At 40.8% G+C, this 16,957-nt stretch overlaps 1 protein-coding gene across 2 annotated transcripts in view; it reads right to left on the bottom strand.

Moving 5' to 3' along the window:
• Positions 1 to 617: 617 nt before the first annotated feature.
• The window catches only part of LOC138949686 (zinc finger protein 271-like), a 17,041-nt gene continuing 701 nt past the window's right edge, over positions 618 to 16,957 (bottom strand). The window contains exons 1-3 of one of the 2 annotated variants that reach the window (XM_070321464.1): positions 14,957 to 16,308; positions 13,735 to 13,851; positions 618 to 10,242 (exon numbers count right to left, since the gene is read on the bottom strand). In XM_070321464.1, coding sequence (XP_070177565.1) covers positions 7,724 to 10,242; positions 13,735 to 13,851; positions 14,957 to 15,095 — 2,775 coding nt within the window. In that variant the 5' untranslated portion in view covers positions 15,096 to 16,308 and the 3' untranslated portion in view covers positions 618 to 7,723. Of the gene's footprint in view, positions 10,243 to 12,325; positions 13,852 to 14,956; positions 16,309 to 16,878 lie in introns of those variants that run through there. The other variant, XR_011450400.1, reaches the window with a different exon arrangement.

The raw sequence follows: 16,957 nt of genomic DNA, 5'->3' as shown, positions 1-16,957 counted from the left end.
AGTCACTAAACTTAGTTATTTATGGTCTACTGAATACTGTTCTTCCTTTTAAACTTTACCAGTAAGCCAAATTTTCCCTATAACCAATCTGTTTGTCCAACATATAAAATTATCAAACACAAGTTCAACATACAGTAATTGTACTTATTGTGAGAAAATTTTTTTTTTTTTTTTTTTGCCCAAAAAATTATGTTCATTTGGAAATGGGTTGAGGATAAAGAGATTTGTAAATACAATATGATTATTAAAAATTACCTTAAAGGAAGTTTTTTGGGCGTGTTTGAAAATTCACAAAGTTTTAAGGCAATAATAAGTTAGGTGAATTATTTGATAGTAATAGCCAAAATGTGTGTTGGTATTTATAGATATGGTTCCCCTCTGGATATTGTATGCATTTCTGAGAGGGAATTGTTAAATAGAAAAGTTGTTTAAAATACATTTAGAAATAGTATTGTTAACGATATAGGTACATTTAAAGTAGAAACAATAATATAAAAAGCAGAAAAAAAGAAAAGAAAAATAAAGATCAATAAAGAGAGATACTCCCCGCCCAAAAAAAAACAAAAAAAAAATCGAAGCTGCCTGCATGCAACTGAGATCAACAAAAAAAGAAAAACAAGTTCAACATAATCATTTATTCTTCTCCTAACATTCAGGCCAACAAAGTCATTTGTCATAGGCATCATTTGTCATAGGCAGTCATTCGATTCCAAGACAATCATCACAAGTTTGAACCTTTCGTTTAACCATTCAAAAAACAACAGCAATAACGCTGTTAGTACTACAGCGCGCTCAACGTTCGCCTTTTTGAACTCTCGATGAGATTTGTTTCTCTGGTGGCAAGCTTACTGTACACAACCATGATCGAATACTCTCGAAGTCACCACTCCGGCGTTCATGCACAGTGAACAGTTGGAATATCAATGCTCTCCAAAAAGTCATTATCAGCAGACAATTTCAGATTATGTCAAAAATTAATTATCACTGCTTCCATAAAATTCTTTTCTTTCTTTCTTTCTTTAGTGTTTAACGTCGTTTTCAACCACGAAGGTTATATCGCGACGCCGAGGGAAAGGGGGGAAATGGGATAGGGGAAAGGGGGGAGATGGGATAGAGCCACTTGTTAAGTGTTTCTTGTTCACAAAAGCACTAATCAAAAAATGCTCCAGGGGCTTGCAACGTAGTACAATATATGACCTTACTGGGAGAATGCAAGTTTCCAGTACAAAGGACTAAACATTTCTTTTCTTTATTTGGTGTTTAACGTCGTTTTCAACCACGAAGGTTATATCGCGACGAGGGAAAGGGGGGAGATGGGATAGGGGAAAGGGGGGATATGGGATAGAGCCACTTGTTAAGTGTTTCTTGTTCACAAAAGCACTGATCAAAAAATTGCTCCAGGGGCTTGCAACGTAGTACAATATATGACCTTACTGGGAGAATGCAAGTTTCCAGTACAAAGGACTAAACATTTCTTACATACTGCTTGACTAAAATCTTTACAAACATTGACTATATTCTATACAAGAACCACTTAACAAGGGTTAAAGGAGAAACAGAATCCGTTAGTCGCCTCATACGACATGCGGGGTGCAGAGAAATAAGGATGTGGAAAAGAAGACTTTTGGTAAGTGAAATAAAGGTGATGGATCCAGTCAGGTAGAAATAAGACAACAAGAAAAGAATTGGAAAACTGCAGGGAATAGTAGGGAGAGTTTTCTTGGAAGGAAATATAGGTGAAAGGACTGGTAAGGCAGAAATAAGACAAAAGAAGAGAAGAAACAGAACCGTTAGTCGCCTCTTACGACATGCTGGTTAGCATCGGGTAAATTCTTTCTAGTCCCAACCAATATGGGACTCCCCCTAACCCGCGGGGGGTTTCTTACATACTGCTTGACTAAAATCTTTACAAACATTGACTATATTCTATACAAGAACCACTTAACAAGGGTAAAAGGAGAAACAGAATCCGTTAGTCGCCTCTTACGACATGCGGGGGGCAGAGAAATAAGGATGTGGAAAAGAAGACTTTTGGTAAGTGAAATAAAGGTGATGGATCCAGTCAGGTAGAAATAAGACAACAAGAAAAGAATTGGAAAACTGCAGGGAATAGTAGGGAGAGTTTTCTTGGAAGGAAATATAGGTGAAAGGACTGGTAAGGCAGAAATAAGACAAAAGAAGAGAAGTAAAGGGGTGGGGTAGCTCTGTGGAAACACTCCCGCCGCGTGAAGGCGACCCCATGGGAGCTTCCATAAAATTCATTCTAAACATTTCAAATAAAGGAACAAATAATCTCTGCAACTATTTACCATAAAAAATGTTGAACAAACACAGTGTTTTCATTAGTCATAATGTTCTTTTCTTCCTCTCAAATATCTTCCATTACAACATTATACAAGTACCCCAAAAAAAGTTACTTCCCTTTCATCATATGAAAACACCACACACAAATAAAACGTTTCTATCCTAAAAACTAGTTTAGTCCATCAAACGCAAACTCACCAATAACTAACATTTGCAATTTTCAGTCTGTCAGCGTGCACTAAACATTACTAATCACAAATTTACATGCTATATCAAAACATTTCTTTTCTCTGAGATGCAAAACAGAAAAACAGCAATTCATTCAACATGGTAATTAGTTATACATGTGTGCAATTTCCAGACTACACATTTTGGATTGCACAATCTTTCTACATTCATAACAGAATTCCAAATCCTCAACCTGAATGCAAGAAAAGATGACACTTTTTCCACCACGGCACAATGACCTTCCATTTGCAATACCCAATATAGTAGCGAAAGAACTCATTCTTTTCTAAGGATTACCCCTTCATCTGTACCAAAAACAAAAACAATGTCACCGTGCCATGCTGATGAAAAACCATCCTCCCATCTTCTCTCATTTTGCACATGGACATAGCAAAACATTTTTGCGTCAACCTTCAATTTTCTAAAACATTCTTAAAACAACTTCGCATTTTCATACCAAAGCACTGCCAATAACACACCGTGACAGCCGTTTACTGTCTGAACACATTTGCAAAAACAACACAAAATGTATGGAGCACCATTTTCACCACAACTAAGTATGTCCTCCACAAATCACTTTGTATTCCTAACACACTACCTAAATGTACTTCTCTTGCAGACAAAACTTGTTATTTTCCCTGCTCGAGGTGCACATAAATGACTGATTTCTCACAGAGCGCCTATCTTCACACCTGTCTGAGATCCCGAGCGAAACTACTGAATTTGTCCATCATATCAAACACAAACTGTTAATTTCTGTCTCTATCACCTTGTCCATGTACAACCCTCCCTGTCCTGATCACCAACCTCAATCTGCCTCACTGACCTAGGTAAATTGTGCGGATTGCTGTGTCGGCCTGCTGTGGCCCTACTTGAACGTCTCACTTCCTGCGCTGGCAGTTGGGGTGCTGCCGCAGCGGCCATTTCTTGAGGATTAACTGGCTGAGGTAACATGCCTACCCATGTGTCAAACTCATCTGATGAATCTGAAAAGTCTCTGGCACCTATTTCTGGTTCCGATTCTGACGTTTCTTCGTCACTGTCTACCGGTTCCTGACTGTACTTTTCTGGTACTCTTTTCAGTTCATTTCTGTGAACTCTCTTCGCTCTTCCAGTTTCCCTACTGACCACCGTGTACACATTCTCTCACGTTTTCCACAACAAACTCTTCCTTCCTCCATTTGTCCTGGATTTTGTTTCTACCTGGAGGTCGGTTTCTAAGCAGTACTCTCTCTCCTTTCTGAACAGGGTCTACTTTGACCTGCCTATCAAACCGAGCTTTTCTCTTGTCGGCTTCTTCTTGTATCCTGCTCCTGACATGTTTGTACGCTAGGTCCAAGCTATGGCGGTGTTGCAACACCCAATCTGGACAAGGTATCAGTGGCTCTGCTATTGAGTCTACGGGTAGGCGCGGTTTTCGCCCAAACATGAGAAAGTAGGGAGCGTGGGGTGTAGCATTGTAAGCGAAAACCACCTGCGACAAATGCTCGGGCCACCTTCTTTTCTTACTCTCCGGTAGTGTTCTCAGCAGATCGTGCAACGTTCTGTTGAAACGTTCTGTTTGGCCATTGCCCTGTGGTCTGTAGGGTGTTGTCCGAGATTTCTCTATCCCGTACGTCCTGCACAACTCTGCTATCACCTGCGACGCAAAGTTTCTTCCTTGGTCAATATGAAGCCTCTGTGGAAAGCCTAGCTTATGATACCATTCACGGACTAGAACGCTCGCAGTCGTTTCTGCGGTTTGGTTTCTGGTGGGAACGGCTACAGTAAACTTTGTGAACATGTCAGTAATGACCAAAACGTTCTCTCTACCATCAGATGCTGGCTCTAGGACAGTGAAATCTATCGCAACAATCTCCAAAGGGCGCGTAGCTATCATGGGTGTTAACTGGGCCCTAACTGCAGGGATTTGGGTTTTGACCGTCAGGCAACGACTACAGAGCTTGCAATAATCAAATACATCTGCCGTCATTCCAAACCAAAAATAACGCTCCCTTGCTAGCTGTGTGGTTCTTTCTACCCCCTGATGCCCCATGTGGTCATGCAACTGTTCCAAGATCATCCTGCTTTTGTTCTTTGGAATGACCAACAGAAAACTTTGCTGTTGCCCTGGCGTTTTCACTATGCGATAAAGTACCCCTTCCTTTATCACCAACGTAACCGCTTCCACTGTTTCAACAATTTCACAGTCCCTGGGCTCTCTGCTTGCCTTTCTTCTCGGGTCGGCTTTTGCAACATACCTCCGCTCTTGCAATGTCTACATCCTGCTAGCTGCTGCATGTTACGCAGCTCTGTGCTTTGTGCAGGTCCAGTTCCAGTATTGTCTATGTCCTGACTGTAGACAAACACCTCTTCAGATACCACCTCTTTGACTTCTACTGGGATAGTAGTTGTGTTGGTCACTTCTTCCACTAATTGTTGGACTTCCATCCAACCCATTCTTGAGAGTGCATCTACGTTGCCATTGTCTTTCCCTCGTCTGAATTTGAGTTCAAAGTCAAAAGGTGCTAAATCTGCCACCCACCTCTGTTCAACTGCCCCCAGCTTTGCGCTCTGCAAATGTGTCAATGGGTTATTGTCCGTCCACACTACAAACTTTGCACCTAGCAAGTATTCTTTGAATTTTTCAGTCACTGCCCATTTCAAGGCCAATAATTCAAGCTTCCTGCCAGAGTAGTTCTGCATGTTTCTCTCTGTCGGTTTCAATCGCCGACTGGCGTATGCCACCACTTTCACTTTCCCTTCCTCCTCTAGTGACAACACTGCCCCTAGCCCCTCATTGTTAGCGTCTACATGAAGAATGAATGGCTGCTCGAAATCCGCGAATGTCAGAATCGGTGCAGAGGTCAATTTCTCTTTCAAAGTCTCAAACGCTACCTGACATTTCCCCGTCCAAACCAACTTTCTAGCTGTGGTCTTCTTTGTTTGTTTGTTTGTTTGCTTAACGCCCAGCCGACCACGAAGAGCCATATCAGGGCCGTGCTGCTTTGACATATAACGTGCGCCACACACAAGACAGAAGTCGCAGCACAGGCTTCATGTCTCACCCAGTCACATTATTCTGACACCGGACCAACCAGTCCTAGCACTAACCCCATAATGCCAGACGCCAGGCGGAGCAGCCACTAGATTGCCAATTTTAAAGTCTTAGGTATGACCCGGCCGGGGTTCGAACCCACGACCTCCCGATCACGGGGCGGACATGTGGTCTTCTTTGACTTCTTATCTCCCTTGTCTTTGCTATCCTGCATTGCATCATACAGAGGAGCTGCGATGTGTGCAAACTTTTCAATGAATAGACAGTCATAGTCTCACAGCTATAAAACAAAAATTCCAATCTTGACTTCCAACCGCACATAACCATGCATCGCCATCGTAATCAAAAATTAACGAGGGAAAACAAATTAGAACCCTGATGAACAGTATTGTCTTTTCTAAACTTCTTGACAGACATCTCCCCAATAAATAAGGAACAAGTCACTAAACTTAGTTATTTATGGTCTACTGAATAATGTTCTTCCTTTTAAACTTTACCAGTAAGCCAAATTTTCCCTATAACCAATCTGTTTGTCCAACAGTTTTACCGATATAAAATTATTAAACACAAGTTCAACATACAGTAATTGTTGTACTTATTGTGAGAACGAAATTTTTTTTTTCCCAAAAAATTATGTTCATTTGGAAATGCGTTGAGGATAAAGAGATTTGTAAATACAATATGATTATTAAAAATTACCTTAAAGGAAGTTTTTTGGGCGTGTTTGAAAATTCACAAAGTTTTAAGGCAATAATATCCCCTCTGGATATTGTATGCATTTCTGAGAGGGAATTGTTAAATAGAAAAGTTGTTTAAAATACATTTAGAAATAGTATTGTTAACGATATAGGTACATTTAAAGTAGAAACAATAATATAAAAAGCAGAAAAAAAGAAACGAAAAATAAAGATCAATGAAAAGGGATACTCCCCGCCAAAAAAAAAACAGAAAAAAAAAAAAGGATCGAAGCTGCCTGCATGCAACTGAGATCAACAAAAAAAGAAAAACAAGTTCAACATAATCATTTATTCTTCTCCTAACATTCAGGCCAACAAAGTCATTTGTCATAGGCATCATTTGTCATAGGCAGTCATTCGATTCCAAGACAATCATCACAAGTTTGAACCTTTCGTTTAACCATTCAAAAAACAACAGCAATAACGCTGTTAGTACTACAGCGCGCTCAACGTTCGCCTTTTTGAACTCTCGATGAGATTTGTTTCTCTGGTGGCAAGCTTACTGTACACAACCATGATCGAATACTCTCGAAGTCACCACTCCGGCGTTCATGCATAGTGAACATTTGGAAAGTTAAACTTCGGGATTTCCCACTTCCAAAAGAGGCCTCTACTTACAGTGTTGCTGACTTCCTCCTCATGCATACGGGCCCAGATCAATTTCTATTACCACAGGAAATACCGGTCATCTTACTTAATTTCTGAAGTAATGTAAATTACGACATTATTAATATCATTAATGTCAATTATTTGACGCTCTCGCGTCATGTATAAGTACACACACACACACACACACACACACCCCCCCCCCCCCCCCCATTGCATCAGAAATAATCTTGTTTGTATTCAGCGCAACTGTTGGAAGCAATTTGTTTGTTTGTTTGTTTGCTTAACACCCAGCCGGTTGGAAGCAATGCATGATTTTCTTGTTTTCAATAAAAAGACGGGAAAAAAACCACTCAAACTGCCTTTCTTTTTTCCGAATACATGTGTAAGCTTTGTAAACATTCGCAGCGTCACAATTTTACATACAGGCGTTTTCTTCACCTTACATGTGAACACTCAGCATGGTAATCGAGGCTAACCACCCAGTTCCCACCACCCCGTTCAGATCAATGTCTGTTATAACTTATTTTATTCCAGCGTTCTACCTTCACTTTTCGGATAACTAATTTCCTTTACACAGATCACGTGATAGCCGCTCAGGATTCCCTGTACAATGAGGGCAGCCTCAGGCATGTGGCTTTTCTCCTTTATGTTTTAACACGTGGGTTTTTAAATGCCCTTTCTGAGTAAATTTCTTTGTACAATGAGGACAGACATGTGGCTTTCCACCTGTATGTGTAAAAACGTGGGTATTTAAATTCCTTTTCCGAGCAAATTTCACTTTGCAATAAGGACAGACATGTGGCTTTTCTCATGTATGTGTTAACATGTGGGACTTTAAATTCGCTTTCAGAGCAAATTTCACTTTGCAATGAGGACAGGTATGAGGCTTTTCTCCTGTATGTGTTAACATGTGGGTCTTCAATTTCTCCTTCCGAGCAAATTTCACTTTGCAATAAGGACAGGCATGTGGCTTTTCTCCTGTATGTGTTAACATGTGGGTCTTCAAATTCCCTTTCAGAGCAAATTTCACTTTGCAATAAGGACAGGCATGTGGCTTTTCTCCTGTATGTGTTAACATGTGGGTCTTCAAATTCCCTTTCAAAGCAAATTTCTTTGAACAACGAGGACAGGCGTGTGGATTTTCTCCTGTATGTGTCAACATGTGGTTCTTCAAATCCCCTTTCTGAGCAAATTTCTTTGAACAGCGAGGACAGGCATGATGTGGCTTTTCTCCTGTATGTGTCAATATGTGGGTCTTCAAATCGGTTTTCTGAGCAAATTTCTTTGAACAGCGAGGACAGGCGTGTGGCTTTTCTCCTGTATGTGTCAATATGTGGGTCTTCAAATGCCCTTTCCGAGCAAATTTCTTTGAACAATGAGGACAGGCATGTGGCTTTTCTCCTGTGTGTGTCAACATGTGAGTCTTCAACTGCCTTTTCCGAGTAAATTTCTTTGAACAGCGAGGACAGGCATGTGGCTTTTCTCCTGTATGTGTCAATATGTGGGTCTTCAAATCGGTTTTCTGAGCAAATTTCTTTGAACAACGAGGACAGGCATGTGGCTTTTCTCCTGTATGTGTCAATATGTGGGTCTTCAAATCGGTTTTCTGAGCAAATGTCTTTGAACAACGAGGACAGGCGTGTGGCTTTTCTCCTGTATGTGTCAACGTGTGGGTCTTCAAATACCCTTTCCGACCAAATTTCTTTGAACAATGAGGACAGCCATGTGGCTTTTCTCCTGTATGTGTCAACATGTGGTTCTTCAAATCATTTTTCCGAGCAAATTTCTTTGAACAACGAGGACAGGCGTGTGGCTTTTCTCCTGTATGTGTCAATATGTGGGTCTTCAAATCCCTTTTCTGAGCAAATTTCTTTGAACAACGAGGACAGGCGTGTGGCTTTTCTCCTGTATGTGTCAACGTGTGGGTCTTCAAATCTACTTTCCGACCAAATTTCTTTGAACAATGAGGACAGGCATGTGGCTTTTCTCCTGTATGTGTCAACATGTGGTTCTTCAAATCATTTTTCCGAGCAAATTTCTTTGAACAACGAGGACAGGATTGTGGCTTTTCTCCTGTATGTGTTAACATGTGGGACTTTAAATGCGCTTTCTGAGCAAATTTCACTTTGCAATGAGGACAGGCATGTGGCTGTTCAGTTGTATGTGTTAACATGTGTTTGTTTACAACCCCCTTTTGACCAAATTTTGTTGTACATTTAAGGCAGGCATGTGGTCTTTCTCTTGTCAACATGTGATTGTTTACTTGACGCTTTGAATCATGTGTTTTCTTACTGCATGGGAGTGCACATCTTGTCAAATTGTTCTTCAAACCAGGACATTCATCTTTACCACTGTGTTGCACACTCTCAACATGTTGTGTGGGTTCTACTGGCTCTTGTTTCACTTCCACTTGACAGTTACAGCCTGCAGACAGAGGACAACATGCTGCTTGCGTTACACAGTCACGTGCAATGTCTGGTTTCTTGTCCTCTTCAACTTCCACACCTCCACAAACAAAACTCTCACCATGCGCATACACACTTGTTGCAGGGATGTCTTCAGCCGCTGAAATGCTGGTCTCAGTCACAGCTGGGAATGCCTCAGTCTTGAAGTCCTGCCCCGCATTGCATGTACACTCCTCTTTGCACTTGTCGGAGACCTCCATCACTGGCCTTGCTCCACCCTCCCCCACACCGTCTTTTTCACGCTTGATATCATTAGAACATGCACCCCAATCTTGTTCTGAAAATGAAGCTGTGTCTGCAATGGTTCCAAAATCAATTGGGATTTCTGCTGCCCCTTGTTTCAGTCTAATAACGTCGCTTTGAGCACTGGATAATGTTGGTATTTCAGCTGCTTCTTGTTTCAGTCCAACAACGTAGCTATGAGCACTGGACAATGTTGGTATTTCAGCAGCCTCTTGTTTCAGTCTAATAATGTCGCTTTGAGCACTTGACAATGTTGTTATTTCAGCTGCCTCTTGTTTCAGCCAAACAACGTCCCTGAAAGCACTGGATGATGTTGGTATTTCAGCTGCCTCTTGTTTCAGCCAAACAACGTCGCTGTGAGCACTGAACGATGTTGGTATTTCAGCTGCTTCTTGTTTCAGCCAAACAACGTCGCTGTGAGCACTGAACGATGTTGGTATTTCAGGTGCCTCTTGTTTCAGCCAAACAACGTTGCTGTCAGCACTGGATGATGTTGGTATTTCAGCTGCCTCTTGTTTCAGCCAAACAACGTTGCTGTCAGCACTGGACGATGTTGGTATTTCTGATGTACGCTCCATCTGCACGTTGACTTTTTTGTCTGTCTTGAAATCTTCACCTGCTGGTGAAAAGAAAATTCAAAAATCTTTTGTAAGTCTCGTGATGAAAATGTTTACATACCTTTTCTGAAGGTATGTAAGACAGCATTCCTGAAAGATAGAAATTCACAACTCCCAAAGACAGAAAGATTCTCTTCCTGAAAGAAAAGAAGAGATGTTAAGGAAAGACAGAAAAAGATGTCACTTAAAGGCACACAACTTCTCAGGAAAACAGTTCGGCTCACCATCTCAGATTTTGCCGGTCTTTGCATGGAATACGACCATCTGTCCACTTACAATATACAATACAATACAATAATCTTTATTCATCTCTAAAAGAGAAATTACAAGCTTGACTGTGTGTCTGTAAAATCAATCAATTAATCAATCAATCAACCATGCATGTAGTAACATTCACATCGCATATTCACATCATATCGTTACACGCAAACATTGTACCCACACACTTACGAAAATAAGCCTACAAATAGAAGCAATGCATTTCCTGTTTAAAAATTATATCACATTATCACCTTATCACACTTTAACCACATTATCTTCTCACATTTGTATCCTATAAGTCAATATAACTAACAACAGAGAAAAACAACTGATAAAAGGATGTAAAGATTATGCCGTTGTCAGAGCGACAGCACCAACACCTAGCGCCCCACCTGAGAGTTGAAGATGTGAATTGCAGATGGAATGAATGAGTTTCTGTAGCGTGTGGTTCTTGTGTATGGCTGTCTAAATCTTAAGCTTCTGTCTATCCGTCTGCTGTCAAGTTCAGGTCTGAGTGGGTGCTTTCTGCTTTCTGCTTTCTTAATGAACTTCTCTAATCTATCCCTGTCCTGCTTGCTGATGCTGCCACTCCAACACACGGATCCAAAGTACAGCACACTATTGCAGGTTAAAACATCTGGAGAATCTCTTGTCTAACATTAAAAGATCTGAGTTTTCTCAAAAAGTACAGGCGGGAGTGGAGCTTCTTCATAATAGCGTCAATATTCCAGCTTTCCACTGGGAGGAAGCGACCCGAATTTCCCAGCGATGGGACAATAAAGTCCTAGCACTAACCCCATAATGCCAGACGCCAGGCGGAGCAGCCACTAGATTGCCAATTTTAAAGTCTTAGGTATGACCCGGCCGGGGTTCAAACCCACGACCTCCCGATCACGGGGCGGACGCCTTACCACTAGGCCAACCGTGCCGGTGGTTTCCACTGTACAGCAATAGCAACTCACCAGATGCAGTGAGGAATTGTTAGTATGTTACCAAGTTAAGGGACGGTCTTATCCCATGTAAAGCCTGACCTGATCTGAGATGCTGATCCAAACCATTTTCACAAGAAGGAGTGAGCCTTTAAAGTCATCTTCTTCCGTAGAGGACTGGGTTCTTGCGAACGTCTCAGAGTCCTGCGTTTACAGAGTCCCAGGCTTTATGCTGTATGTGGGCATACGTGCCTTGTCGAAAGTATTTCAGATGAGTTTACTCAAGTTACATACACACACCCTGCGACCACAGGAACATAGGCTCAGTGGTTTAAGGAATCGTGTGCAAAGGGGAATAACCACGTTTTATCTCTAACTCAAGAGGAAGAAAAGGCAGTTGCTTCCCTTAAAAGTGACTTTGATCAAAACTTGAATTTTTATGTTTTTGTTGTTGCCGCAGCCTCATTACGACCCCCACACACCTTACGCATAGCGTATATCGCTATCTCATTCTTTGGATCACAAAAACCACATAGTGGAAGTCTACTGTTTGGAAATTATGTCGGATTTCAACATAACGAAACAGTTGCAGGTTTTGTCAGCATCAGTTTCTGCATTTTCATGTGTAATTGTTCTTTTTATTACAAAACACAAAATGTATTATGCTTCTGATGATTTTTGACAATCTGTGCTGAATATAACACCTATATTTGGATGGTTTGCAACTTTCATATTTCTGCTTGATTTAAAGCAGTTGAGACACTTTGCCTTCAAGTGAAATTAAGACCAGGAGACATATATACAAGAAAGTAGGTAGCTTTTGACCTTGGCTGATCATCGAACGCAGAAGAAGAAGAAGACCTTAGCTGATTCATTTTGCTGAGTTGTGATTGGCTATGTCCGCCTCACTTACTTTTTTAGCTAACCTACCACCAGGACAATAATAAAATTAAATATTAGGCATGGGAATTGAAAAAAGTAAAAAAGGCTGAACATTTTGAAGTAATAGCAATTGAAGACGCTTTGCATGAAGTTACTGGCGCGAAGCAAAAGCGCTTTGAATAGGGGGGTCCGGGTCTCCAAAGAACCCAACACCATTTGGTGTCATCTGAGCTCCCAGTTTACCATTAAATTCAGTTTTTTTGCCTCCCCCATTTATTTTTGTGGTGGACACTTTTGCCTTTTTGGCGGACAATTCGCATGACTGAAATTTGTTGAACAATTGCAGTGTTCAACTCCGTGCAAAAAAAGTCAATGAAACTAGATAATTTTCTACATGACTTTAAAGGTACAGTAAGCCTCCCGTAAACCATCACAGAGCTCCCCGAGCGTCTACATACAGTACAAGCATACTTCCATTTGAACGCTCACCGAACAGGAACATCCTGGCTGCTTTCTGTCAGGTGTGAGAAATTTTCAAAGAATTTATTTTCGTGGACTTGGTGCTCTACAACAATGGCGCCTCGTTTTGGTGCTGGACGGCTGTTATGAATATTCAACTTACCGGAAATCACGCCCGGACAGTAAGCCTCCCGTAAACCATCACAGATACTGTCAGGCTTTTACCCACAGTACAAACACCCTTCCATTTGAACGCTCACCAAACGGGAACATCCTAGGTGCCCTACGTAAAGAACGAGCAATTTTTAAAGAATTAATTTTGCAGATTGTCAAAAATGAGTTACTTCCCTTCGGGTCTCATTGTTTCGTGCATAAAAACGTGCTATTGTAGATCAGCTCACATCGAGTTGCATTCAAATGACTAATTGACGACTACATTGTGAAAAAGGGAAACTGGATCACACGGGTTCACAATGGCTCAGGGGTAAGATAAACCACACAAAAATAAATTTTTTGAAAATTGTTCGCTCTTTACGGAGGGCACCTAGGATGTTCTCAATCGGTGAGTGTTTAAATGAAAGGGTGTTTGTGCTGTGTGTAAAAGCCTGACCGTATCTGTGATGGTTTACGGGAGGCTTAATGTGCCTTTAAGCCCAAAGAGACCTGTGCAAGGAAATGCAAGAAGCATTGTCCTTTTAACTCATAGTTTAGGGGTAAAAAAGAAACATTGTCCTTTTAACTCATAGTTTAGGGGTAGAAAAGAAACTTTATGGCCCTTCTTTTTTAACATACCAAAATATTTTACGTGTCAAAAGTCATAAAATGGTCGTTCTCTTGAAAACCTAGCTTACTGCTGTAAATCGAATATTTTTTACATCTAAAACCTGTATCAAGTAATCAATAACTGAATGTACATGATCAGTCATCACTGTTCACACACACAACATCACGTTACACACTCACTGCTGGGAGGTGTCTCCATCACCATACTGTAAGTACTGGACGATGTTGGTATTTCTGTTAGACGCTCCATCTGGACGCACACCGCTTTCTCTGTCTTGAAATCTTCACCTGCTGGTGCTGAAACAGAAAATTCATGAATCTGTTTGAAGTCTTCCCTTCATCGTGAAAACATGTTTACAGACCTTTTCTGAACGTATGAAAGAGAACATTCCTAAAAGATAAAAATCATTAACTCTAAAAAGACAGAATGATTGTCTTCCTGAAAGAGAAGAAGATATGTTCACGAAAGACAGAAAGAGATGACACTTAAACTTAAAGGCACATTCCTTTTTGTGTAAACATATCTCAAAACAGTTTGGAACACAATCTTAGATGTGGCCAGGCCTCCGCATGGAATAAGACAATCTCTCCACTTGGTCACATACCAGAAATGAACAGCCTGGGTATTCCCTGTGCAAAGTGGACATTTGATGATGAATTAATTTTGAAAATGGAACCACTGGCTTCTCAAGAAATGATTTCCCATGGGGTATCATTTTAGTTTCCGAGCCTTGGTATTTGAAGATTTTTGAACAGCTAAAAAAGGTAAAGTGAATTATGACAACATAATTATACACATGCTCAGATAATTACACAACACGTTCCGTTAAAGCGCATTTTCAGAAAAAAACACTGCAGGGTTTCATCAGTTTTTACCCTTACGTACTTTACTTTACTTTATTTGGTGTTTAACGTCGTTTTCAACCATTCAAGGTTATATCGCGACGGGGAAAGGGGGAGATGGGATAGAGCCACTTAATTGTCAACTTTTTCTTGTTCACAAAAGCACTAATCAAAAATTTGCTCCAGGGGCTTGCAACGTAGTACAATATATTACCTTACTGGGAGAATGCAAGTTTCCAGTACAAAGGACTTAACATTTCTTACATACTGCTTGACTAAAATCTTTACCAAAATGTACTATATTCTATAGAAGAAACACTTAACAAAGGTAAAAGGAGAAACAGAATCCGTTAGTCGCCTCTTACGACATGCTGAGGAGCATCGGGTAAATTCTTCCCCTTAACCTGCGGGGGGAACACTTACGTACACAACCTTCCATCACACTACAGGCTGATGACTCTTCAACAACACGGTGCTCCATCTTTCACACACACAATATCACGTTACACATTCACCGCTCTCCATCTTTCACACACACAATATCACATTACACACTCACCGCTTCGAGTTGTCTCCATCACACTACAGGCTGGTGATGATTCTTCAACAGCATGGTGCTCCATCTTCACTACCACAGTCCACGGCTGCTTCCTCTTCATCCTGATGTTAGGTGGCTTCACCTGGTGGACATACAACATATCTCATTATTTATTCAAGGCACATGTAATTATGTCTGCATTGATTATCGCCAATTTTACTGAACTTAGTCATGTGAGGCATAGCTCTGTAATAGACACCCCACTCTATCCTTCAGCAGTGATATAGATAGATTCTATCGCTCTTGCTCTGTATCGTTCGTCCTGTTTGTATTGTTTTCGTCGGGCCCGGTTGCTGCGCTAGGTAGCACTGTGTGGTAGGCCAGCCTCTCAGCACAGGGATTGAAATTGGACGCCAGGCATGACATGTAGGGCAGTCATTTGTTAGTTCACGTTCTTCAAGGGACTTGCTATAGAGCAAGCAGAGAGGTTCTGACACTCACATACATCTGCACTCTTCTAAGCATTTGATAGTTCATCTTCTTCAAGGGACTCGTTACAAAGCAAGAAGAGAGATTCTGTCACAATGTCTCTTAATTTATTTAACATCCGTGGTGGACATTTTTCTTAACCCTTGAGCCTCACTTATAGTTAGTTTTTTTTAAATTTACTTTTAACAGCCTCGAGAGTGATTCTTATCTTTGTAACGACCGCACCATATTCCCTTGTCCCGGATTCTCTGTAAGATAAGTTTGTCATGAAAGAGAGAGAGATCGATCAGAGAGAGATCAAATCAAATCAAATCAAATCAAATTTTATTTTTCGAGGGTTGTGGCGTAAGCAATACAACGAGCTTTTTTTCAACCAGCCCTCGCCCAGAGAGGGGACTAATCTAATCACATATTTACACGGATATTAACGTAGAAAAAAAGGTAGAGAAAAACAACAACATATGAATATTTACACATTACATATTATACACAAATATAAAGCGTCGTATATGTAACGTAGTGAAAACAATGCTGAATACACATGCATGAGTAAATGTGTTATTAATTTGAGTGTTTTTGTGTGGATAAAATGAACACTGATGCTTTGGACAAATGAAAATGATGTCTTCCATCACTGTGATTTTTCGTAATTTAACATTAAATACAGTGAAAGGTGTTTTTTGAAAGTATTGAGACTCATTGGGACTCTCACAAATTCCGGGAGAGAATTCCACAGGACGCTACCAGAATAGGCTAAGCTTGATTTGAAGAGATCTATCCTTGGAATTGGGACGTTAAACTTTCGGTTTGGTTTCACTTTAAAGTTTGCAACGAAAGTTCGTGGTGCACGGCCGGAAAGTATTTTGTGAAGGAGCACGCCTTCATTTAATGTACATGATCAGAGAGAGAGAGAGAGAGAGAGAGAGAGAGAGAGAGAGAGAGAGAGAGAGAGAGAGAGAGAGAGAGAGACACTCACACACACACGCAAACACACACACACACACACACACACACACGCATTCACGCGCGCGCACTTTTAAACCAAGACCCTGTTTTTCCCGAGCGAAATTTCAAAAGTTAAAGTCACTGAGCTTATCAATTCAAGGTGCACGCAGGCCCTAGGGCGTTCATTCATGCCTTAGGCATCTATCCTCTTGAAATTATACCAAGTTTTATTAACGGCATTTCTTGCATGGAGTCAAAAACTGCAATTTGTTTACGAATTAATGTTCATAATTGTACGAGCAGGACAGCGTAAGCCTCGATCAGACCCCGCACTTGAACTATCTTACTACGTCAAAAGCCTACATGGAAGTCTAGTTGTCTCGACGAACTAAAGAGAAGATTATTTCTATTTGGTCAAGTTAATTAAGTTCATATGCGAATACATTGTGTTTGACTACGAATGAAAATGGTAAAACACGGTCACGGTATTTGATTAAATTTTGGCATACCCCACACAGCCTTTAGCCCGTGAATGTGATCACGAGAAATGTTGATTGTGCAGACCTGGGAAACCCTGTTTTGCACTTG

The sequence above is a fragment of the Littorina saxatilis genome, linkage group LG16 (genome assembly GCF_037325665.1).
Source record: "Littorina saxatilis isolate snail1 linkage group LG16, US_GU_Lsax_2.0, whole genome shotgun sequence".
NCBI classification, from domain to species: Eukaryota; Metazoa; Mollusca; class Gastropoda; order Littorinimorpha; family Littorinidae; genus Littorina; species Littorina saxatilis.
This window is presented reverse-complemented; position numbering and strand designations above follow the sequence as displayed.